Raw genomic sequence first — 26,971 nt, 5'->3', positions numbered from 1 at the left:
CCATCAATGACTATTGCTTCTCTTTCTTCTTTGCCCTTCCCCCACCAGAATTCAAAAATATGGAGCTACAGGAAAGCCCTAGGGACAACCCTTGCTAGAAGACTGGTAAAGTTTCTACACACTCTTTTTTTTTTTTTTTTTTTTGCTTTTTAGAGCCGCACCCACTGCAACCTACACCACAGCTCACACCACAGCTCATGGCAAGGCCCACATCCTCATGGATCCTAGTCAGGTTCATTAACCACTAAGCCATGAAGGGAATTTGACACACTCATCTTTTCATTGATGTTTTCCACTCACTCACTTTCTCTCTCACCCAGCTTTTCCCTTATTATTGAAACTTCAGTCCTTGCCTTTGTCATGTTTAGGTGGCTAAGCCTGAGGAAGGCAAGAATTTTTTTTGTTTATGGCCACACCCATGGCATATGTAAATTCCTGGGCAAGGGATTGGATCCTAGTTGCAGCTGCAGCAACATGAGACCCTTTAACCCACTGTGCCAAGCCAGGGATGGAAACCAAACCTCTGCATCAACTAAGCCACTGAAGTCAGATTCTTAACCCACTGTGCCACAGCAGGTACTCGAAAAACAAGACTTCTAATAGACATGGATAATGTGGAAAAGGACTCATAAGGCAGGCAGAGAATCAGTAAATTACGACAAGGACTAGATTATTTGATCATTACTATCCATGTTCGAATATCAAAGGGTTGACTAGATTTCACATTTCATCTCTTAGACTCTGTCATGTTCCCATGTTATTTGTACATAAATAACACTGTAAAAATTAGAAAAGAAAACTCCCAAATTTATGTTAGTTTTATTCACATTAAAGCTGCTACATCTTGTTTTAAGTTGGGGATGCTGGGAGTTCCCGTCGTGGTGCAGTGGTTAACAAATCCGCCTAGGAACCATGAGCTTGAGGGTTCGATCCCTGCCCTTGCTCAATGGGTTAAGGACCTGGCGTTGCCATGAGCTGTGGTGTAGGTTGCAGACGAGGCTCGGATCCTGCGTTGCTGTGGCTCTGGCTGGCATAGGCCGGTGGCCACAGCTCCGATTCGACCCCTAGCCTGGGAACCTCCATATGCCGCGAAAAGTAAAAAAAAAAAAAAAAAATAAGTTAGGGATGCTTTCAGCTATAAGGAACAGCAAAATCTGACTAAATAGCTTAAACAATTAGGACTTTAATAATGTATAAAACAAGAAGTCCAGAGAGGGTTACCTCAGGGTTGTTCTGACAGCTCGGTAATATCACTAAGAACCCAGACTGTTTATCTTTCTGCTCTACCACCTCACTTGTTAGCTTTCCATTCTCTGGCTTTCCATTCTCTGGCTTGTTGTCTCACAACTGTAACTTTGCTGCCACAATTCCATACATCACATTCTATACTTACGAATGGAAGAAAAAAGATATACATCCAAACCATTCTCCTGCTTCTCTGTTTCTTTTATCAGAAAAGCAATTTTTGGAGATCCCGTCGTGGTGCAGTGGTTAACTAAACCGACTAGGAACCATGAGGTTGCGGGTTCAATTCCTGGCCTTGCTCAGTAGGTTAAGGATCCGGTGTTGCCGTGAGCTGTGGTGTGAGTTGCAGACATGGCTTGGATCCTGAGTTGCTGTGGCTCTGGCATAGGCCGGCAGCCACAGCTCAGATGAGACCCCTAGCCTGGGAACCTCCATATGCCGCGGGAAGCAGCCCTAGAAATGGCAAAAAGACCAAAAAAAAAAAAAAAAAAGGAAAAAGAAAAACAATTTTCTCCCCCTTCAGAAAGATTCAGACCCTTCAGAAGATTTCTAATTATATCATATTAACCAAAACTGAATCATACAACTAGCTCTAAATGTAATGAAAGTTAGGAAAAGGACTGTCTTTCAAGTCTCTATAGTGCTAAAAGAAGCACGGTTGGGACTGGCTTTTAAGATTCAACCAGTAGTTTATGACATATATTATGTCATAAATGATATATATTATTCATAAAGTGCTAGTGATGCTGGTTAATTACAACTGGGCACAGGACTTTTAAGAGCCCTGGTTTAGAGTAAGTTCCTCTTTCTGGCAGAAAAAAATGTCAAGAATGCTGATGGAGGAAACATTTAAAAAGGGCCTGGGATCAAAGCTACAGTTATATCACGTGGTGCTGACAATGCTGAGTTGCAGAGGGATTATAACTGAAAGAGTATCTCTAGTCAAACTCTATCTAGAGTGACATGAGAACTGTATTAGTGTACTTAATTCAGGTCCTGAAAATTTCTAGAAGATTTAAGAGGATGAGAAGGAGAGATCTATCTAAGACTATGGTTTTTCTTTTAAGGAAATGAATTTTTACAAATAAACAAGCCAATAATACCAACTAAGAGTTAACATTAATGAGCTCCTCTATGATCTGTCACATACTGAGCTAAGTGTTTTACACACATACATACATACATATAAACCTCCAAGCTGTCTGAAAAGGAGTACATCCACTAATGTGCCTATAGTCACACAGGAAGAAGCTCAACCTAACCAGAGACCATTCTTTTAACCAGGTCACATTACTGTCAGTTACCTTATTTGTTCTCAGTATTTCCCATTCCTTTTATGTTTGTGATCTAATTCATTCAGATTCATAGAGTTTAACTCTTGTTTATATATTGTAAATAGTCTTTTCTCTACTTCCTTTCCACAATGTATGAGTCACACAAATCCTATCGTGACAAAGCTGTTTTAATAACACTACATCTTTACAAAACCTAAAGTCAGATAATCCAAATGTTTTATAGCTAGTTTTAAAAAAGCTTAGATAAAAATTACAACCTAATAAAACAACCAATCAAAAAAAAAGACATCACAACATAATGTACAAACAAAAGCAGAAACATAACTATATATCTATATTAGTACTGTCTGTTCTAAACCCTCCTTTGTTTCATCTACTTTAAATTTGTCACCTCTGTAGCACAATGGCCAATATTATTTGTAAACAAGTTATTGGTTCCCTGAATTACTGGACTGTTTTCCTTCCTAGACATAACCCTGCTTGCTCCACATATACATCATAACACATATTTGGGCAATTATGCCCAAATCTCCCAATCTCAAACCATCCTATCCTCAGCCAGCTTTTCTGTCTTTTTTTTTTTTAAACATTTTTGTGCTATTTATGTATTTATCCTTACATCTTTATTATGATACTACCAGAAATGCAGCTCCAGAACACACATAAGATATTGAACATATTTTCAACAACACAAAATAATTCAGACCTTTTTATCTGCTAAAAAAAAACCTGCAGGAGTTCCCATTGTGGCACAGCAGAAACAAATCCGACTAGTATCCATGAGGATGGGGGTTTGATCCCTGGCCTCACTCAGTGGGTCTGGGATCCAGCATTTCTGTGAGCTGTAGTGTACGTCACAGATGCAACTCGGACCCGAGTTGCTGTGGCTATAGCTCCGTTTCAACCCCTAGCCTGGGAACTTCCCTATGCCACAGGTGCGGCCCTAAAAAGAAAAGAAAAAAAAATAAAAATAAAGAAAACAATGATGGGAACATACATAGCCTCTTCTTCCCTCCACAGTAGGCAACTCTGACCTGATATTTGCCATCCTCCTTGTACAGAGAAATGTCTGCTTCCTAGGTCAACTGTATTTAAACTAAAATATGACAGCTATAAATAAAATAATAAATAGAGGCCATTTTTAGATTCTGACAAAGCCTAAGTTCATGAACTGCTCCCTTGAAAACTGTCATCGAAGGCAAACAGAGAGCCCTAAGAGAACATAAGAGAAAATCACTACATGGCCTGAATGATTCATGTTGAAATCGGAACCACCAAATGAGGACTGTAGGATGGATCGATAGCTTAAAATGGTCTCAAGTGAACAATCTGTGCCATTCTCCTCTATTCCTTGGGGCGGGGCGGGGGGGGGGGGGGGAAAGACAGCAGAAAAAAAGTTCTAAGGACTTTTTTTTGCTTTTTAGGACCACACCCACAGCATATGGAGGTTCCCAGGCTAGGGGTCTAATCGGAGCTACAGCTGCCGGCCTACACCACAGCCATAGCAACACAGGATCCAAGCTGAGTCTGCGACCTGTACCACAGCCCACGGCAATGTCAGATCCTTAACCCACTGAGCTAGGCCAGGGATCAAACCTGCAACCTCCTGGTTCCTAGTCAGATTTGCTTCCCCTGCATCAGGACGGGAACTCCTCTAAGGACTTTAAATGAAACTGTATTCCATAAATTATTTGAGGAGGTTTTTGTTTCACTAGAATTAACTTGCCCATTCTTCTTCAAGCTCCAGCTACATCTGATGTCACTGGGCTATGGCAGTGAAGAATGAAAACCAAAAGACAACTGGCTACTTAAGGAATTAAGTTGACTAAAGTGGAAAGCATGCACTGAGGCAGTTCTGGTGTTCAGGCTGAGACTCTCTGTCCATTGACCACATATTGACTACATTTGAATAAACTTAATCTATATAATTTTGGATATAAAATCTTAACTCCTTCCCCAAAGAAGCAATCTGCAAGCTGGAATCATGTGTGGTGACTTTATTTCATCCTGTGTGTGTGTGTGTGTGTGTGTATTTTTTTCCATTTTTTGGGCCACACCCACAGCATATGGAATTCTTGGGCTAGGGGTGGAATCAGAGCTGCAGCTGCCAGCCTACAGCTGCAGCAAGGGGGGATTCTAGCAACAGCTGCAACCTAGGCCTCAGCTGGAGGCAACGCCGGATCCTTAACCCACTGAGCGAGGCCAGGGATTGAACCCACATCCTCACGGACACTGGTAGGGTTCTTAACCCACTGAGCCACAATGGGAATTCCCCTTCATATATATTTTAAGATAATTAGTCTTTTTCAGGATGTCTTTGGCCACTTTGGGTCTTTTGTGCTTCCAAATAAACTTTAAAATATTTTGTTCAAGTTCTGTGAAATATGTCCTTGGTAATTTGATAGGGATTGCATTGAATCTGTATATTGCCTTGCGTAGTATAATCATTTTGATAATATTGACTCTTCCAATCCAAAAGCATGTTATGTCTTTCCATATATTTGTGTCATCTTTGATTTCCTTCAACAGTGTCTTATAGTTTTCAGAGTACAGGTCTTTTGTCTCTTTAGGTAGGTTTATTCCTAGGCATTTTATTCTTTTGGATGCAATGGTAAACGGGATTGCTTCCCTGATTTCTCTTTCTGATCTTTCATTGTTAGAGTATAGAAATGCTGTCAATTTCTGTGTATTAATTTTGTAGCCTGCGACTTTGCCAAATTCGTGGATGAGCTCTAACAGTTTTCTGGTAGAGTCTTTAGGATTCTCTAGGTAGAGTATCACATCATCTGCAAACAGTGATAGTTTTACTTCTTCCTTTCCAATTTGGATTCCTTTTATTTCTTTTTCTTCTCTGACTGCTGTGGCTAGGACTTCCAAAACTATGTTGAATAGTAGCGGCGAGAGCGGACATCCTTGTCTTGTTCCTGATCTCAGCAGGAATTCTTTCAGCTTTTCACCACTGAGAATGATGTTCGCTGTGGGTTTGTCATATATGGCCTTTATTATGTGGAGGTAGGTTCCCTCTATGCCCACTTTCTGAAGGGTTTTTATGAGAAATGGGTGTTGGATTTTTTCAAAGGCTTTTTCCACGTCTATTGAGAGGATCATATGGTTTTTCTTCTTCAGTTTGTTAATGTGGTATATCACACTGATTGATTTGCAGATAGTGACGAACCCTTGCATCCCTAGGATAAATCCCACTTGATCATGATGTACAATCGTTTTAATGTATTGTTGGATGCTGTTTGCTAGTATTTTGTTAAGGATTTTTGCATCGATGTTCACTAGTGAAATTGGCCTGTAGGTTTCTTTTTTTGTGGTATCTTTGTCTGGTTTTGGTATCAGGGTGATGGTGGCCTCATAGAAGAGTTTGGGAGTATCCCTTCTTCTGCAATTGTTGAAATAGTTTCAGAAGGAGAGAGGTGTTAACTCTTCTCTAAATGTTTGATAGAATTCGCCTGTGAAGCCATCTGGTCCTGGACTTTGGTTTGTGGAAGTTTTTAAATCACAGTTTCAATTTCAGTTCTTGTGATTGGTCCATTCATCTTTTCAATTTCATCTTGGTTTAGTCGTAGAAGATTGTACTTTTCTAAGAATTTGTTCATTTCTTCTAGGTTTTCTGTTTTATTGGTATATAGTTGCATGAAGTAGTCTCTCATGATCCTTTATATTTCTGTGATGTCCATTGTTACTTCTCCTTTTTCATTTCTAATTTTATTGAGTCTTTTCTTTTTTTCTTGGTAAGTCTGGCTAAGGGTTTACCAATTATGTTGATCTTTTCAAAGAACCAGCTTTTTGTTTCATTGATCTTTTCTATGGTTTTCTTTATTTCTATTTCATTGATTTCTGCTCTGATCTTAAGTGGACAAGGATGACTGCTCCTGCCACTACTATTAAACATAGTTTTAGAAGTCATAGCTACAGCAGTCAGAGAAGAAAAAGAAATAAAAGGAATCCAAATTGGAAAGGAAGAAGTAAAACTATCACTGTTTGCAGATGATGTGATACTCTACCTAGAGAATCCTAAAGACTCTACCAGAAAACTGTTAGAGCTCATCCACGAATTTGGCAAAGTCGCAGGCTACAAAATTAATACACAGAAATTGACAGCATTTCTATACTCTAACAATGAAAGATCAGAAAGAGAAATCAGGGAAGCAATCCCGTTTACCATTGCATCCAAAAGAATAAAATGCCTAGGAATAAACCTACCTAAAGAGACAAAAGACCTGTACTCTGAAAACTATAAGACACTGTTGAAGGAAATCAAAGATGACACAAATATATGGAAAGACATAACATGCTTTTGGATTGGAAGAGTCAATATTATCAAAATGATTATACTACGCAAGGCAATATACAGATTCAATGCAATCCCTATCAAATTACCAAGGACATATTTCACAGAACTTGAACAAAATATTTTAAAGTTTATTTGGAAGCACAAAAGACCCAAAGTGGCCAAAGACATCCTGAAAAAGAAAAATGGAGCTAGAAGAATCAGGCTCCCGGACTTCAGACTATACTACAAAGCAACAATCATCAAAACCATATGGTACTGGAACAAAGAAAGAAAATATAGATCAGTGGAACAGGATAGAAAGTCCAGAATTATTTTATTTTATTTTATTTTTTTGTATTTTTGCCATTTCTTGGGCCACTAGGGGGTTCCCAGGCTAGGGGTCGAATTAGAGCTGTAGCAACCGGCCTACACCAGAGCCTCAGCAATGCGGGATCCAAGCCACATCTGCAACCTACACCACAGTTCGCAGCAACACCAGATCCTTAACCCACTGAGCAAGGCCGGGGATCAAACCCGCAACCTCATGATTCCTAGCCGGATTCGTTAACCACAGCGCCACTACGGGAACTCCATAAGTTTTATTTTTTTATTTTTTGTCTTTAAAAGCCCAGAATTAAACACCCGCACCTACAGTCAAGTAATCAATGACAAAGGAGGCAAGAATATACAATGGAAAAAAGACAGCCTCTTCAATAAGTGGTGCTGGGAAAACTGGACAGCCACATAGAAAAGAATGAAATTAGAACACTTCCTAACACCATACCCCAAAATAAACTCCAAATGGATTAAAGACCTAAATATAAGACCAGACACTATAAAACTCTTAGAGGAAAAACATAGGCCAAACACTCTCTGACATAAACCACAGCAACATCTTCTCAGATCCACCTCTTAGGGTAATGACAGTAAAAACAAAAATAAACAAAGCGGACCTGATCAAACTTAAAAGTTTCTGCACAGCAAAGGAAACCCTAAACAAAACTAAAAGACAACCCACAGAATGGAAGAAAATATCTGCAAATGAATCAACCGACAAGGGATTCATCTCCAAAATTTATAAACACCTCCTACCACTCAATTCCAAAAAAACAAACAACACCATCAAAAAATGGGCAGAAGATCTAGACAGACAATTCTCCGAAGAAGACATACAGATGGCCAAAAAACACATGAAGAGATGTTCAATGTCACTCATCATTAGAGAAATGCAAATCAAAACCACTCTGAGGTACCACCTTATACCAGCCAGAATGGCCATCACCAAAAAGACTACAAACAATAAGTGCTAGAGAGGGTGTGGAAAAAAAGGAACCCTAGTACACTGTTGGTGGGATTGTAAATTGGTGCAACCACTGTGGAAAGCAGTATGGAGATTCCTCAGAAAACTAAACATAGAACTACCATTTGATCCAGCAATCCCACTCCTGGGCATCTCTCCAGAGAAAACCATGACTCGCAAAGACACATGTACTCCGATGTTCATTGCAGCACTATTTCCAATAGCCAAGACATGGAAACAACCACAATGTCCATCGACAGAGGAGTGGATCCCGAAGATGTGGTACATATACACAATGGAATATTACTCAGCCATTAAAAGGAATGAAATACCAGCATTTTTAGCAACATGGCTGGACCTAGAAATTATCATGCTAAGTGAAGTCAGCCATACAACGAGACACCAACATCAAATGCTTTCACGGACATGTGGAATCTGAAAAAAGGACAGACTGAACTTCTTTGCAGAACAGATGCTGAATCACAGACATTGAAAAACTTATGGCATCCAGAGGAGATAGTTTGGGGGGCAGGGGGCTGTGCTTGGGTTGTGGGATGGAAATCCTGTGAAATTGGATTGTGATGATCATTATACAACTACAGTTGTGATAAATTCATTTGAGTAATAAAAAAAATAAAAAATAAAAAAAATAAAATAAAATAATTCATTTGGCCTCTACTCATTCAGACTTATTAAATTTCACCAATCTCTGACAGTAACCTTAGAATTCCTGAAAAATAACCAATAGATATACAGCCCAAATAAGAATACAGATGTTTAACCTTAAGGGAGCATTATTTTAAGAATCTAGGCTTGGGAATTCCCATTGTGGCTCAGCAGTAACAAACCAGACGAGTATCCATGAGGACACGGGTTCAATCCCTGACCTCCATCAGTGGGTTAAGGAGCCGGCATTGTCATCAGCTACAGCGAAGGTCACAGATGTGACTTAGATCCTGAGTTACTGTGGCTGTGGCATAGGCTGGCAGCTACAGTTTCAATTCGACTTCTAGCCTGGGAACTTCCATATGCCATGGGTGTGGCCCTAAAACAATAAAAAAACAAAAATAAATAAATAAATAGAATCTAAGCTTAATGTACAGAATGACACAGATTGCAACTGAGTCATATAGACTTGTGAAAGTGGTACTGCCTTTTCCATGACCCTGCCATGTAGATTTTCAAGACCTCCAATGAGACATCCCAGTCCTTATTCTAACCAGTTAAACTGCACTCCACGTTTTGTCCAAATTCCTGTTAAGTGTACTTCAGTGGAGGCTCCAGCTCCAAGAAACAAACTGCACCTCAATGACTCCAGCAGACAGTGACCAAGGAGGCAGCTTCACAAGGTCCAAAGATTACTCCAACTTTCCTGAGTCTAAGATACTGTTCCTAACACAGATTCAGAAAACTCCTGGAGCCAAAGAAGCATCATCTCTGCCCCAAGGGGCCTGAACATCTTCTGAAGAACCAAGCCCCTAAGGACTCATGGTCAGTTTCCCAGATACATTTCAGTTGGAAGTCCATTATAAGAAACATGTAATTACAGTATTTGTGAATCAGGGGAGCCTATTTCAAATACATTAACAAAAAGACTCCTTTTCAGAGTTCAAGATCTCATGTCTCAGAGGTTATTTCCCAAGTTTTTACCTCGAATAACTGCCTCAGCTAAATTTCTTTTCCCTTTAGCCTAAGTCAACCTTTTCATTTCTAAACTAGGCTAAATTGCCATTAAATATAGATGCAGGAGGTTGACAAATCCTAAATGGTTTTTATTAGTCAGAGACAGTCTCCTCGACTAACAAGAAAAGGCAGGTCTATTAATGTGCTGACAATTCATCCTACTGTATGGTTTCCAAAATACTGGAGAAGGAAGGGATCCACTGTCCTCTCAGGTTGTGGCTAACCTATAGCTTGATTCCCCTGACACACTGATTAATAATCTTGATCTATGTACCTCTCTAATCCGGGGAATTTCCTTCCAGTGGACATTGTGGCTGACACACTGAGATAACAAATATGTAATTATATTTAAGGATTTATTCGAGTGCTTTGATAGTTCTGTATTTTTTCTTTTTTGGTCCTTCTAAGCTCTAACTAGATTAATCTTCTTAACACTGATATAATAATCACCAAGTTTCTGTACCAACATTTTTATTGTAGGCAAATGTGATGTTTTGTAGTTACAGTCAAAAAGACAAAAAAAAAAAAAAAAGAATATCTAAGGATAGTGCGATTACATGCAATTTTTTCTTTTGTATTTCTGAATTTCCCATGGTTCTGCCCTAAACATTTATTTATTTTTATTTTATTTTTTTTTTTTGTCTTTTTGCTATTTCTTGGGCCGCTCCCGCGGCATATGGAGGTTCCCAGGCTAGGGGTCGAATCGGAGCTGTAGCCACCGGCCTACGCCAGAGCCACAGCAACGCGGGATCCGAGCAGCGTCTGCAACCTACACCACAGCTCACAGCAACGCCGGATCATTAACCCACTGAGCAAGGGCAGGGACCGAACCCGCAACCTCATGGGTCCTAGTCAGATTCGTTAACCACTGCGCCACAACGGGAACTCCGCCCTAAACATTTATTATTTTTACAAAGTTTTATTTTATTTAAACAAAATTTAAAAAGAAATAGTTCCGAAAGTAATTTTGCAAGTCATTTCTTATAATATTTCACACCTATTATTAGTAAAGGTAATGCAATATCTTTTACCATAGAAGACTCTCAATTAAGTTTTAATATAAGGACGACAGTTTTTCCAGTTGCTTTTAAAAAAGGCAAAAAAGATTTACTGGGTCACTACTATGCGCTAGGTCTTCTCACATACTCTATTAAAAGTAAAACATTAAGGATAGCCAGGAAAAAAAAAAAAAAAAAAGTGGCTGAAAATATGTCTAAAGAAATGTCCTCTTACAATTTTAAAAAGACTCACCACCACCATTCAACAAATAGTTCAATTCCACTCTTTTTTTCTTTCACTGAGAACTTTTTTCATTATTTAAAGTTTTAATGAAGTATATTTGATTTACAATGTTATGATACTTTCTGCTATACAACAAAGTGATTCAGTTGTACACATATCCATTCTCTTTCAGATTCCTTTCTCAAATATACTATCACAGAATACTGACTAGAGTTCTCTGAGCTATACTTCAGGTCTCCATTGGCCAATCATTCCATATACTACAGTGTACACAGGCCAGTCCCAAACACCCAGTCCATCCCTCCCCCAATTTCACTAACTCTCACTGAGCATTTACTAGGTGGGGGATTCTGGCAAGAGGGAAGCATGGTGAGCAAAGTCCAGAGTGAAGCAAAGCTGGAACACCACCAACAGCAGCAAAGTTTCTTCAATGTCTCAGAGTGGGCTTCCACAGACTATCTGCATCAGAATCCCTTACAGGCAAATTCCTGGGACTCCAAAAACTACTGGCTCAATTTTTGCAGACAACACCCAGGAATTTACATTTTAAAAAGCACTTCATGCTATAAAATCATGTTGTGATTATTGTTGAACAATTATAAATGTAATAAAATTCATTTAGTAATTAAGTAAAATCAATTAGACATAGAAAAATAAATAAATAAATAAATAATAAAAAGCATTTCAGATGATTTCTACACATAGTAAAGTCTGAGAACTCCCAGTGTTGCAAAAGATCAAGCCAAAAGAATAGGGTTAGAAAAAGATCACAAGACTTGAAGGTCAGGCTAAGGACTAAGTTAATTCTGAAGTAGATAATTAGGGGAGGGGGATTTGGGAACCAGTCAGGGGTTTTGAACTAGAGAGCAGTATGTTAAGATCCATGCTTTGGATCAGTACTGCTCATTACAGCATGGGTTGAAAAGGAGAACTAGAAGCCCTGGAGAATCAAGAAAAGTGATCTATAATGATGCATCAAAACTGACCAAGTTAAGAATAAAGTGGTTCCCATCCCTGCTGCCAAAAAGAGGGGTGGGAAGAGGAAGTTCATGAAGAGTTACCAAATAAGATAATGTTAAAGCCCAAAAATATAGATATGGAGAGGAAAATTTAGAGGAAACTTACCAATGGTACTTTAATATCATTTAATTAATGCATTCATTCAATCATGGACTTGTTACTTTTTATGTACCAAACCCCGATCTAGATATTGGCTCTAAAAGACAGAGGAGAACCACTGAATTACACACTTTAAGTGGACAGATTGTATGGTATGTAAATTATATCTCAATAAGGTTGTTATTACAACAAAACAAATGAGATATCTCCCCTCTCTTTAAGGAGCACAGAGAAGCACAGGGAGGATAATGCAATGTACTGTGGTGTCAGGACACAGGTGCGTCTTAGCCAGACTGGGATCTAGGGGAACTAATTCACAAGCCTGGAGTAGAGAAAGCCAAGCAAGGGGAATGCTGCAAAGAAGCAAGAAGGCACCTGGAGAGCTCTCAATTCAAAGTGAAGACCTAACTGCCAGGAGATGAGGCAGGCCCAGGGGGAAGGCAGGTCAGGAAGAGCCCTGTGCATTACAGTCTCACTACTAGAGATGTGGCCCTCAGCCCAGCAGCACAGGCATCATGAGAAATACAGAATCTTGAGGCCTCATCACAGATCTCCATTAGAATCTCTGTTTTAACAAGATTCCCAGATGATTCAGATGGACATAAAAGTTTTATTCTCAAGACAAAAATTCAATGGGGAATCACGGAGGAATTTCAAGCTAGAGTGACACGATCAGGTATGTGCTTTACATTAAAGATCACCCTGGTAGCAGAATGAAAAATTGATTATAGGAGGTGAGGTAAAAAACTGCTTAGGAAGTTGTTTTGGAATCCAGGAAAGAAATAATAAGGGCCAAAGCAGAGTTAAAAATAATGCCAGGAAATGGTAACTGATCAGTTAGGGTACAGGGGTGGGGGCTTCGAGTATAAATCAAGATAATTTCTAAGTTTGGGGGTTGGGTTAATGGATTAGATGCTGATGCTATTTATCAGACAGGGAATGTAATGCAAATAACAACATCTATAGTGGTTAATATGTCTTAAATATGTACCAGGCATTATTATAAATGTTTTGCATTAACTATGTCATTTAATCTTCAAAACAACCCCATGAAGTATGTATTAATATTGTCCCATCATAAAGAAGAGAAAACTAAGACACTCTAGGGTAGAATGGCATGAAAAGGGAGGAGATGACAAGTTCAATTTTAAATACTCTAGGTGTGAGCACTTGTAGGGATCTCAGTTCATAGGAAAAGAAAGTAGGTCAGAAACAGATTTGGAAGTCATCAGCACAGGACTGGTCCTGATTCATCAGGAGTGGATCAGGCCACAGTGGGAGGAACTGTAAGTCAAGGACAGAGCCTAGGAGCACCAGTCTCCAAGGGTCAATGGAAGGAGCTCATGAAGAAGACAAAGCAGCCAGACCAAAAGGACAATGAAAGATATAAATGATCAGCAACAATAATTACAGCTAACATTTATAACTGCATAGTACTACATATTTTTATATATTAAATAATTTAGTCATCATTAAAACCACATGAGGTAGATATTATTACCCTCATAAAAATGAGGAAACTGAGGCACAGTGAGCTTAAGAGGCTTGGTTAAGGTCACACAAAAAGTGAAGAGTGAATCCAGGATTCAAACCAGAATTCAAGCTCTAAGCGTCAAGTCCATGCCTTGACAGCTGTGATGAACTGCCTGACTTTCAGGCACTGAGAGAAGTGGAAGCCAAGGTAAGAAACATGAAGCCCTCAGAATAGTGTCTGATCTACAGCAAGACCTCAGTAAATATTAACAATTATTTTTTGATAATTATACATGCCATAGAGCCAGGTGTTTATGCAAGCCACAGTTGGTTTTTTTTTGTTTGGGGGATTTTTTTTTTTTTTTTTTTGGTTGCACCCATGGCATATGGAGGTTCCCAGTCCAGGGATCAAATCTGACCTGCAGCAACACCAGATCCTTTAACCACTGCTCCCAGACTTGAATCAAACCCACACCTCAGCAGCGATTCAACATGCTGCAGAGACAACACTGGATCCTCAATCCATTGCATCACAGCAGGAAGTCCAAGCCACAGTCTTTAGAAGAAAACAAATGAAAACTAAATAAGGTAAAAAATCAAACTTTTAGTGAGGAAGAAAAGAAACGTCCAAGGACGGTAAGGCTTTGGCTCAGTTTCCTATGCGTTCAATACCTAAGTTTCCACATAATCTTTTTTTTTTTGGCCGCACCCATGGATGGCATGTAGAAGTTCTCAGGTTAGGGGCTGAACCCATGCCCTGGCAATGACCAGAGCCACTGCAGTGACAATGCCTGATCCTTGACCTGCTGCACCACAAGGGAACTTCTCCACATAATCAACCACCATTGTGGATACTAGTCCTTAAGGAGGGCTGCTGTCCATAGCCATGCCTGGAGGCCTCACAAACCCCAAAGCACCTTTTGGGCACTAGGAAGATTCCATTCTATGATACTCTCTCTAGCACTGGTGTATTCTGCTCCATTCTAATTGTTTCAAAGTAGGCATTTGATGCTAAAAGTCTCTCAGGTACTTGACAGCTCACTGAGGGCAAACATCCTCTGACTACTCCAGACAAATAGTAGTTTGTTCTAATTAGAAGAACATGTTGTCTAAAATGAAATGGTAACATATTTTCAGGTAATTTCCAAGTTTAAATTATATTCTTTATACACTTAAGACAGTAGCTAAATGATACTTTTTCTCTTTTTAAAAATCTTTTAAATTCAACTATACTTTCTGGCCCAGATTTGCCCAAGATCAAGAAGAAACAGTAAATAAGAGTAAGACTGAGGAAAATTTCCAGAAAAAGGAAATAGTTTAGATTTCTAAAAGGTAAAGTTTTTAAAATAAACTTATACATTTCTACTCTGAGAGGATTTTTCAAGACAGAATAAATGGCAGAAAGCATCTCACAGAAGTGGGACATCTGGTCATCCTGGCCCTGGAGCAATGTACATAAAAACTGCTATTTTTAAAATGAAATAAATATGAATATCCTACCCTGCAAAATTGTAAATGCCAACCCTTGCCAAGGAGACTTGGAATCTAAAATTAACTAGGAGTTCCCATTGTGGCTCAGCATTAACAAACCTGACTAGCATCCATGAGGATGTGGGTTTGATCCTTGGCTCAATGGATTAAGGGTCCAGTGTTGCCATGAACTGAAGTGTACACTGCAGACACGGCTCAGATCCCGTGTTGCTCTGGCTGTGGCACAGGCTGGTGGCTACAGCTCTGATTCAACCCCTAGCCTGGAAACTCCCATATGCCATGGGTGAGGCCCTCAAAAAGTTTAAAAAAAAAAAAAAAAAAAAAAGGAAAAGGAAAAGAAAAGGAAAATTGAAAATACACATTCTGAATTGATGAAAGTTTAATCCAGGTTTTGACCCAAATTTCCTTTTTTTTTTTTGGTCTTTTTTTTTTTTTTTTTTTTTTTTTTTTGCCATTTCTTGGACCGCTCCCAAGGCATATGAAGATTCCCAGGCTAGGGGTTCAATTGGAGCTGTAGCCACTGGCCTATACCACAGTCACAAGAATTTGGGATCCGAGCCACATCTGCAACCTACACCACAGCTCACGGCAACGCCAGATCCTCAACTCACTAAGCAAGGCCAGGGATCAAACCCGCAACCTCATGGTTCCTAGTCGGATTCGTTAACCACTGAGCCACAACGGGAACTCCCCAAATTTCTTATTATTAAGACATACTTTGTGGGAGTTCCCATCGTGGCTCAGTGGTTAATGAGCCCAACTAGTATCCATGAGGACATTGGTTCCATCCCTGGACTTGATCAATGGGTTAAGGATCTGGTGCTACTGTGAGCTGTGGGGTAGGTCTCAGATGCAGCTTGGATCCTGAGTTGCTGTGGCTGTGGCATAGGACAGCAGCTGCAGCTCTGATTCAGCCCCAGCCTGGGAACCTCCATATGCCACAAGTTTGGCCCTAAAAGGAACAAAAGAAAAAAATATACACACTTTTCCTAATTTTATGGAAAATATTTCTAGCAGTTCTGCTCCTGACCTGAGCATGATTCTTGTCAAACTAGAAATAAGATTTTTTTCAGCTTGAGCAGAGAGACCAATTCTGTTGAAAGTTTAAGTACTGCTATAAAAATGTTTTAAAGTGAGATCATATCTTTAAGGAATAGCTGATTATCTTATTGTAAGCACTCCAGTATGATAAGATGGAAAACTAAGTTCTAACTAGTCTAGTCAAACTAGTCTAAAAACTAGTCTAACAAAAAAGTGCTTGCTTAAATCACATACATACACAGAAACTGATTTATGTAAGTTCATGGAAAAGTTCTTTCTAGGAGTTCCCATCATGGCTCAGCAGAAATGAATCTGACTAGCATCCATAAGGACACAAGTTCGGGTTAAGGATCAGGCATTACCATGAGCTGTGGTGTAGGTCACAGACATACCTCGGATCTTACGTTGCTGTGGCTGTAGTGTAGGCTGGCAGCTACAGCTCCAATGTGACCCCTAGCCTGGGAACCTGTATAAGCCGTAGGTGCAGCCCTAAAAAGACAAAAAAAAAAAAAAAAAAAAAAAAAAGTACTTCCTATTGTGACGTCAGATTCAGAGAATGGTAACAAAGCAAAAGGATCTCGATTTGAGGAAATGAAGTACCCTCACCAATCCAAGTTATTAAATAATTCACTCTATAAGAAATTACTTTATTCCATTTTAGGGTTATGTGTGTATGTATTTGTGTGTATGGTTACAACAAGGGACAGCAGAGCATTAGGTGTGGATAGATGAAAAACAGTAGTAACAAGATCAAGAAGTAGATGACAGGGTGGAAGGTAAGAGAGCAAAAAAAGAAAACTGGAAATGAATAAGGAATGATTCCAACAGTCAAAAGGGGGCAATAAGAAATTTTGCAACTCATCTTTGGTTGAAAATGCAGGAAGGAAATAATGCATGCATGCAAGAATGTGAAGAAAATAAGAAGAAATAAAATGCTAAGGAACTCTGGCAGAAAGATCAGAAGGAAAGGTGACAGAGTTCAGAGCCCCCAATTAAGACAATAAAAATATTTCTTAAATAATTTCTGACATGCTTTTGCTCTTTTTTTTAACTGTTCTTTTTTTGTTTTGTTTTGTTTTTTGTTTTTTGGTTTTTTTTTTTTAACGGCTGCAAAGGCAGCATACGGAAGTTCCCAGGATAGAGGCTGAATCAGAGCTGCAGCTGCCAGCCTATGCCACAGCCACAGCAACATGGGATCAAGCAGTGTGTGCGACCTACACCACGGCTCATGGTAACGCCATATCCTTAACCCACTAAGTGAGGTCAGGGATAGAACCTGCATCCTCATGGATACTAGGTGGATTCTTAATCCCCAAAGCCACAACATGAACTCTTGATATGCTTTTTCTTAAATTGAAGTATAGCTGATTTACAATATTGTGTTAGTTTCAGGTGTTACAGCAAAGTAATTCAGTTATGTATTTTTTTTCAGGTTCTTTTCCATTAGAGGTTATTGAGATACTGAATATAGTTCCCTGTGCTACACAGTAAATCCCTTGTTGCTTATCGATTTTACATATAGTGGTGTGTACGTGTTAATCCCATACTCTTAATTTATCCCTCCCTCCCCCACCCATATGCTTTTACTAACATTTGCTTCTATGGATTCTCCATGGCTTTTTTTTTTTTTTTAATTAGAAATGATTTTCTAGGGGAAAGATATCCAAAGTCCTCTTGGTCATTCAAAAGCCTCACATTCATCTGCTCAAAGATCAGAAAAGGAAGACTAGAACTCAGTCACTTTTGGTGACTGATACATAGTGGACACTGATTAAGGGTAGCTATTTCATTTTGTCTCCCTAGCACTATTCCTTCTGGGGAACAGGTTGCTGCCACCCCACCAGGTCTGAGTAGGACTATCAATCACAGTGCCCTTCCTCCCTGTGGCTTCTGGGATGAGAATGACTGGCCGACTCATGTTCCCCCTCAGCCACAACTACTCAGCACAGACATAGGAGAAGGCACAGGACCACAGGCAAGGACAACCAGAATTCCTCTACCACGGTCTCTTCTTCTGGGCCCAGAGCTGATAGTTCACATGGTCTGCAGGTACCACTGTCCATCTTTCTCAACCTTAAAAGAACTGTCCTAAGCAGGAAACCAACATCAAATAGCATAGTCTGATTGACATGAGCCAGTGACAGAGAGCCCCAGAGACCAGATCTGAGCCTTCAATCTAGCCATTGCCTGTGCTTTCAGGGCATCTAAGCAAATAAAATCTTTTTTGGCTTTGAGTGGGGTTTCTGTTACTTTCAACAAAAACAGCTCTGACTGGCAAACTTTTTAATACTGTCAAAGAGAGGTTTGGAAAGTAGGTTTGTCAGAAGTATAATCCATGAATTAGCCAGACCCTTTTTATCTAACACATCTTAGCTGATATCATAACTTGAGGTAATGAGTTTCATACATGTAAAACAATGTTTAAAGTAAAAAGTCACTGTAATGACATATTTTTTGTTTCAAGATCTAGCAAGTATCCCTCTTAAACTGGGATTTGATGTTATAAACTTCTAATCTTGTTAAATACTTCACCATTTTCCCAGCTTACCTTCATCTTTCTAAACTAATTTGTCTAGCCTCTTCACTGCCCTGATCATTTCACTTTTCCCATTCTGAAATTCCAGTATGTATTTAGCAAGAAGTAGAAACCCCAACCACATACACAGGATTCCTGGCCAAGACAATGCATATTTTTTTTGGCTTTTTTTTTTTTTGCACGGCATATGAAGGTTCCCAGGTTAGGGGTTGAATCAGAGCTATAGATGCTGGCCTACACCACAACCACAGCAATGCAGGATCCAAGCTGCATCTGCTACCTACACTACAGCTCACAGCAACACCAGATCCACAACCCACTGAGCAAGGCCAGGGATCAAACCTTCGTCCTCATGGATGCTAGTCAGATTCGTTTCCACTGAGCTACAACAGGAACTCCAACAATGCATATTTTTATATGAGTAACTAAAGAGAGACAAAACTTTTTGTGTGTCCCATCTCCCTCCAGTCCAGCACTATGCTCATATTTTTGGACACAGCAGCACATCAGGCCAAATGAGGTATATAGATAGTCTTCATGAACACTTAGGAGTGGATAACACACTTCTCTCTTGACTTCAATCAAGTTTGCAGCCATTATTTTGAAATCACCGCATAATTACATCATCCCTAAGTTATATAATTGGCAAAATGCCTCCAGGGTACACAGAGAGGTTTAAAGCAAATGGTAGCTACTCAGGAATTCCCCTTGTGGCTCAGCACATTAAGAATCCGACTAGTATCCATGAGGATGCAGGTTCAATCCCTGGCTTCACTCAGTGGGTTAAGGATCTGGTGTAGCCAAGAGTTGTGGTATAGGTGGCAGACATGGCTTAGGTCTAGCATTGCTGTGGCTAAAAAGGCCAGCAGCTGCAGCTCTGATTCCACCCTTAGCCTGGGAACTTTCATATGCGTGCAGCCCTAAAAGGAAAAAGAAAAAAAAAAAAAAAAAAGTAGTTGGTTAAAGAGACTTTCATCTGAGAAGGGCTTCAGAGAGAAGTGAAGACTGTCCAAGGCATGAAGAAGCCAGGGAAGTTTCTGCAAAGTTTAAAAATCTGCATCAGCACAAACCCAGACTGACATTACAACTAAGGCAGACGAGGCAGGAGAACTATTAAAGGGCAGAACTGACTGAAGGGCATTTTAGCACACTAAGGACCTAAGGAAACAAGGCCTCAAAGGCAGACACCATTAGTAAAGGTAAGGCAGTAAGTGTGTGAGGGAAAGATTAAATAAACCACCCAAGATTAAATAAACCACCCAAACTCCCTTGCTATCTACTCCCACCTCCCGCTATCAGTAAAACCCCAAGGAAATCACATCCAAGGTCAGGCCTCTATACTTAACATTAACATTGGTTGGGGTAAGGTGGGAACCATAACGGTTTTGAAAACAAACACTTTTGCCACAGTGGGCAAGACAACTTCAGTAAACTCTTTCAATAAGCTGGGGAAGAGAAGAAGCTAAGCACTAAGGAATTTCTGAAGGTGATAGAAATGCTCTTTATCTTGTTTGTGATGTGGTAACATGACAGAATATATTTATTAAAACTCATTAAACTGTGCACTTAAAATGAGTGGATTTTATTATAGGTAAATTATACCTCAATAAAGTTGATTAGAGAGAGAGTCACAGAGGCCCAAGCTGAAGGAAAGGGTGAGGACAACCTCCCCAGGCAGACAAATGGAAAAAGTCAGGGAAAACCACCGTGGGAAAGAGGGCATGGCCACTGGGGTGGAGCAGGCTTGCCCACAAGATATTTTACCTAGGGCCAGACCGTATTCCCTAGATCAGCCAGGAGTTCTGTGTTTCCAAAAAATACCTCATACTTCATTAGGAACTGCCTAAAGTGGAGGCAAGTGAATCCAAATCCATCTTCCAAGGGGCCGCATGCCTCTAGTTTCTCCCAATGGAGGCAAAATTCATCATAAAGTGAAAAACAGAAGCTCTCCAACACTGTCCTATAAAAAAGTTAGCCCCCTATTCTGCCTCAACCTTTGGGTGGATGAAATTAAATCTCTAGAACCTCATTCAGACCTTCCTTCAGTGTCCCTCTAACTCAAGGAGCTAAAAGCACCAGTAAAATTTAAACTATTAATCTGGAAGTAGCAACTTTCATTTAAAATTATAACTTTTTTGTAGTCTTTTAGCCACTGGGCAATACACCGAACTATCACACTTCAAGAAACAGTAACAAATCTGAAGAGGAAATCATGAGCATTCTGCTTTACTCAAGCTGTCTAAAGAAATATTTCTTTTCTAGTTGAGTGGGTTCGTTACCACTGAGCCACGATGGGAACTCCCTAAAGAAGTATTTCTCAGTAGCTTACGACTTCCACAGAGTCAGCAAAAATCATGATATAATGGAAATTAACTTCCAGTTTCCAAAGCTAGAGCCACTAGTGTTAACTTACACTATTCCCTCTCCGTCCCATCTTATATGTCTAATCCACAACAGAGACTGTCTCTCAGATTTGCCCCTTTCTTCCCTATACCTTCTGCCTGCACCTCAGTCTACCAGACTTTCATCACTTTTCATTTTGTTTCCTACAAGTTTCCTTGGTCTCTCTGGCTCCCAGCTCTCCTCTCTATTACTCATCCTGTTCAACATGCCTGAAAATGTGTTTACTTGTTTATAACCACTTCTTTATATCTTGCTTTATTCTTACAAGTGGACTAATGACTAATGATTATTTTCTGTTTCTCTACTGTTAAGCATTCTTTCATTCATATAACAAATATTTAATGAGCACCTACTATGTGGAAGGCATTGTGCTCAGCTCTACAGGAGGTAAACAAACCCTGATCAGCATCTCAGGTGGCTTATAGTATTGTGGTAGTGGCTTACATATACACAAATAACTGTAATAAGATAGGAATGTTTCCAAGTCATGAAGACAGAGAACTGTCAGCTAGATGACAAGTAAAATCAGAACTGGTACAAGAGAAGTAGAATATGAGAGAAAGAAAAGGCTGCAGAGGTTTCCAACCTTGGGGACAATGAAAATAGTAGAGCCATTAACAGGCCAAAGGACATCAGGAAGAAAAACATGGAAAGAACTTGACAGGAGACTTAAAAAAAGTGAATGTACTTGCCAAAGCCCAAATCAGGGCACATGATCAAAGATTTCTGTTCTGCCTTAAGATGTTGGAAGCAGTCTCAGATATGCAATTTCAACACCAAAATATTGGAATTTCCAGGATTGATAGTTTAAAGGGACAACAGCATAACATATAAAATTGGAACTATCCCAGAAATAAAATTACTATATGTGGCTTCAGTAGGTATAAGAAAATATATTGGGAAAGGAAGATTTCAAACATACAATCTACTGGTCTAATAGCTGTTTAATCTACACAAATTCTCCTTAGCTCCTGGAGCAGGGGTTTTAGACTGTTTTTGTACTGTTAGAAAAGTCAGCATCCTGACATACTATGGGACTCCTAATTAAACTGCAGGTAATCTTGGCCATTCTATAACATTTATATGCTACCCATAGTGTCTGGGAACCCCATGTGAGGAGGACTAGCATGCCCTTTTATTGCTGCTGGTGATCTAGCCAGACCTAATTAATAAACTCTGCTCCACAAAGGCTGAATCCTTTGAAATTGCTGAAAGCAGCTACAGGTGATATCATGATTCAGATATCCACTGGCAAGTCAAGACCAGCAAGTATTTTCAAACTATAAGTAATGAGATGTCACAGCCACCTTCATTTTTTTTAGGAACGAGTCAGGTGGATCTAAAAACAAATCAACACACAACTCTGTAGTTATACTAAAAACCTTTTAATTGTACATTTTAAATTAGTGAATTGTATAGTATGTGCATTACATCTCAATAAAGCTGTTATTTTAAAAATCAACAAACATGTTTTAACCAAAATGTTAGTATCCAGAAATGTTATATCCTAGGAACCAAGCTATTGCCCTTAAAATGTTTACACTGCTGGAAAAATTTACAAAAGGAAAGTCTTGCTAAATTGCTATGACAAAACCATCATCATTTTAGTTAAAAAGAATAAACTGAATGGTCTCTTGTCTTTCACTGTAATAGGAGCTGATTTGTATCACACATCAAAATCTGCCTTTAAGCTCTGGATGATGTTTTTTAAAGGGGCACTTTTCAGATTTAACCACGATGGGTGAATACTATAATTATAGCATGTCACTATTACAAATTTCTTTGTAGTCTAACCCCAGAACTTCCTTCTCTATAATCCTCTGTAAGGGATAAATCCTCATGTTTATCCACTGATGTTACCTCTAATGATTTCCTTCTTCCTCTAATAATCACTACCCAAGCTTTTATCTCTAGAATCATTCCAACCTCCAAGTCCCAACCCGTTTTCTAACTTCTACAAATAAATACCATGCCAGCTGTCTGCCTGCCGCTGAGGTAACAGCAGGTTATTTATGCCATTGGAGATTCAAAGTGGGCCAAGAATATATGAAGCAGGCTGAAAGCCCTTTGAGGGAAAGGACTGTGTTTTGTTCATATTAGAACCTCTCAACAGTAAGCAGAGTACCTGGCACTCAGGAGGTGCTCAATAAATATTTTTGCCCACCATTAAGATAAGGCCCATTCACAAAACGAATTTGCTAGCAAACAAACCAAGTGACTAGATTATTCTTAGGTATAAACATATTTCAGAGAAGGCAGTTTAAGCTCAATTTCTCCACTGATGTCTAAATCAATGTGTCTTTACAGTGACTAGAGGGTGAACTTTAAAACAGATTGTGGGGAAGCTATGACCAAAGCCCAAAACCTTAGTGAAGAATAAGGTCTATGCAAAGTAACTAAGGGATATTTACTCTTCTTGTGAAAGCGACTCTGATTTCTTAGTACCTACCTCATATGTTTATTATGCAGATTAAATGAGTTATTATGGAGTTCCCGTCGTGGCTCAGTGGTTAACGAATCCGACTAGGAATCATGACGTTGCGGGTTCGATCCCTGGCCTTGCTCAGTGGGTTAAGGATCTGGTGTTGATGTGAGCTGTGGTGTAGGTTGTAGACGCAGCGAGGATCCCCCGTTGCTGTGGCTCTGGCATAGGCCGGTGGCTACAGCTCCGATTGGACCCCTAGCCTGGGAACCTACATATGCCAAGGGAGCGGCCCACGAAATGGCAAAAAGACAAATAAATAAATAAAAAATAAATGAGTTATTACTTGTAAAGCACTTAAAACAGTACCTTGCACATAGTTTATATAAATGTTTGTTACAAAATTTCCAATTGCATTCTGTCGTACACTAAAGATCTAAAATGCCTTTGGAATAACCAGGTTTAGAGAGAAGTTCCAACTGTGCAGTCTTCAAATCTGCAGCTAGAAAGAAAGAAATCCTAGGAAATGTTTCAAGCAAACCCATTTCATAGTTGAAGAAATATACCTCATATTTGCACAGAAATTCACAGGTTAAACAAAGTATTCTCATCTATTATTAAAGTTTGATCCTCACAACAACAGCCTTGTAATAGATACAGAGCAGGTGTAATTAACCTCATTTACACATGGGGAACTCCACAGAGGTTAGGTGATTTGCTCAAGGTCACACAGAAACTCAAAAGGCCAGGGCTAGCATCCAGGGCTAGAATCCGGGTCTCTAAATGGCAGGTCTAGACCTCTTCCTTCAATAACATGCTGCAACTTGGGCCCAGGGCTTGCTTGGGTAATATTTGGATACAAGGATTCTTGGACCCTAAATGTAGACGCTGTTGCAAATGCCAACTTGAAAAGTTAAGGCAATTCTGTTAACCGGAATTAGAGGTAGTTAACAGCTGGCAAAACACCTACTACCTACAAGGGAGTGAAAGTGTAAAATGCCATGACAACACAGTCACAAAGGACATTACACTGTCTTGAAGGTATGGTTCTCCAAAACATGCCATTCAGATATTACCAGCCCCAGAGAATACTAGCGTCAGTATAAGAAAGAAAGGCTGCTACTTCCCTTAAACTAAACCCAGGAGGAGAAGGCTCGCCGCAGAGGTTGGTGAAGACATGGAGCCTAACAAGGCTCTAAGGGATTATACGCAGGTTGCAAACTCCCAGTGACAAATGAATGCCGACCATTCTATTCTAGTCCGTGAATCAGCTCGCGTTTGTTCCGCCGCCTGCTCCCCAAGGGCCCTCCACCCCAGGGTAAAAATCTGAAACCAGGCAACTAAAGGTGAAAACTGGCGAAAGATTCTAAATCTCACACAGAAAGGTTGGCTGGCGGTAGAAGTGGCACCGCATACCAACACAAGACGTTATTTTAAGCGCGTGTCCCCAAGGGAGGGACCGACCAGATCTAGCATCTCCCACAAGCCAGCATTTTTCCTAAAGCAAGACGGAAGGCTGAGCAATCTTGACCCAGGCCCGCCCTACTAAATCCACACGGGTTCCCTTAGAAATCCGCACTGCTCGAAGCCCAAGAAGCTTGGCAGGGGCCAGAGAGGCACCCGAGGCAGGCCTCCTCCGCCTTAATCATCAACGACTGAACGAGGAAGGCGCTTTCGCCGGCTGGCGGCCGGCGAGCAGGGCCAAGGGTTTTGAAATGCTCGGAAAGGGGTGGTACCGGCCCAGCAAAACCGGGTCCTCAAGCCCCATGCCCCTCCCCAGTATGACAGCTGGCGGCGTGGGTCCGCGGGGTCCCCTCCCCACAGCGCGACTCGCGGGGCGCCTTACCTTTGTGTAGAGCTCGGACGCGGCCATGGCGGGCCCCGCGGCGCCGACGCCCCCCAGTCCGTGCGGAGGCCGCACCTCGCCTGGGCGGCCGCCCGCGCCGACTAGGAAGCGCCCAGGCTGCCTCCGGCAGCGAGCAGGGCAGGGCCGGGGCGGGCCGCGCCGGGCGGGGCCGGGTGGGGCGGGGCGGGGCCCCTCAGACGCAGGCGGCCCGTGGGGGCCTCGCCATCACTCCCGGGCTCGCCGCGAGTAGTGCCGCGCGCTCGGCGCGCCCGGGGTCCTCGGGGTCGCCACCGCAGCCACCCTGGCGGACGGTGATGCTGCCGCCGCCGCCGCCGCCCTGTGCATTGTGGGAGCGGGAGGAGGCTGCGCTCCCGCGCTACCACCTCGGCTGCTCCGGGTTCTCTCCAGCTCACGCTGCCTCCCATCGGCTGCGGGCACCGAGCATCAGCAGCCTGCCACCCAGCGTCGTCGCCGCCGCCGCCTCCCGCGCTGCCGAGACCCAGAAGCCCGCCCTAGGACACCTGCCGGTTGCACACCCGTCCCGGGGGGCATGTCGTCCCCTGGACTCCCTCGATCCCAAGCGAGCCCTGGACTGTGACAGCTCAGCCCTGAGAAGGTTGGTGTCACTGAAGGAGTCCAGGGAAAAGGCTAGGAGTCTCCAGGCTGCTTCACCTGTGCTTCCAAACATTTCTAGGGAAATGATTTGGGGCGAGATTTCTTGGAAGGCCATAGAATAACTTAGAATTCCAGAAGAGCCTTGTTAGCAGTATAGAAGTCTAGGAGTGAGCAAGGAACGGGATAATGAGAGAATAACCAAGGTCACCCCAAAGATGACTGCACCCCTCGGCATCTGCAGTAGGGTCGTTTCTTGATGCAGGATCGTATGGGCCTGTTTTAAGCTGCAGAGATATAAGTGCGCCTTGTAACAAGATGCGCAAAGGAGGCAGCCCTGGAGCCTCTTTTGCTTCCAGGCCTGTGCCTAGTGGTGCCACTACCTTTCTGCCCCGGCCCTTTCTCTATCTAATCGTTGTTATCCTTGCACTTTGAGCACAAGAATGTGATCTTTCCGCCCCCCCCCCCGCCCATGCTGTCTTCACATATACCTGCTCCCAAGTCACACTTTCATTCTGGCTTGGCTAATGGTCATAATTTTTCAACCTCTTTTTAATGTGCTCATGTGATACCCAGTGCCATTCCTGGGAATCTGGCATGGTTTCTATCAAGACCACCTCTCAAGGCTAGCCCCCTTGGTAGTGTGTGTATCCTGCATGTGTATTTGAAGGGAGAGCACTGATGAGGGGGACACTTGGGTCAAGTGCTCCCTGGAACTCAGGTCTCGCCTCCCCTTACTCACTGCCCACAATCTTTTCAGAGATGCCAGAGGAATAGCTACAGAATCCTGCAGAATTCTTTGTACTTTCCATTCTAAAGCCATGTATCTTTCACGTTTTTACATCCTATCTTTTCTTTGCCCAGACATACAAAAGAGGAAACCATGCAGCTATGAGCAGTACACCAGAAAGGGCACTGGATTGAGATTTAAGAATTTTGAACTCTATCTCTTGAGTTTCTTCATGCTTTGTGTATTGACTA

General features: G+C 41.1%; 1 protein-coding gene across 5 annotated transcripts in view; it reads right to left on the bottom strand.

The window, feature by feature from the left end:
• MYO5A (myosin VA) overlaps positions 1–25,433 on the bottom strand; it is a 232,704-nt gene extending 207,271 nt beyond the window's left edge. For all 5 annotated transcript variants that reach the window (XR_014811231.1, XM_013992979.3, XM_013992982.3 and 2 more), the window contains exon 1: positions 25,379–25,433. Coding sequence is in view for 4 of the 5 variants with exons in the window: in XM_013992979.3 (XP_013848433.1) it covers positions 25,379–25,405 (27 nt within the window). In the remaining variant the exon portion in view is untranslated. The remainder of the gene's footprint in view (positions 1–25,378) is intronic.
• Positions 25,434–26,971: the final 1,538 nt, after the last annotated feature.

The sequence above is a fragment of the Sus scrofa genome, chromosome 1 (genome assembly GCF_054392235.1).
Source record: "Sus scrofa isolate SSC_HxYL_T2T_F1_AM1 chromosome 1, Sscrofa_HxYL_maternal_Yorkshire_Landrace_v2.0, whole genome shotgun sequence".
Classification (NCBI taxonomy): Eukaryota; Metazoa; Chordata; class Mammalia; order Artiodactyla; family Suidae; genus Sus; species Sus scrofa.
This window is presented reverse-complemented; position numbering and strand designations above follow the sequence as displayed.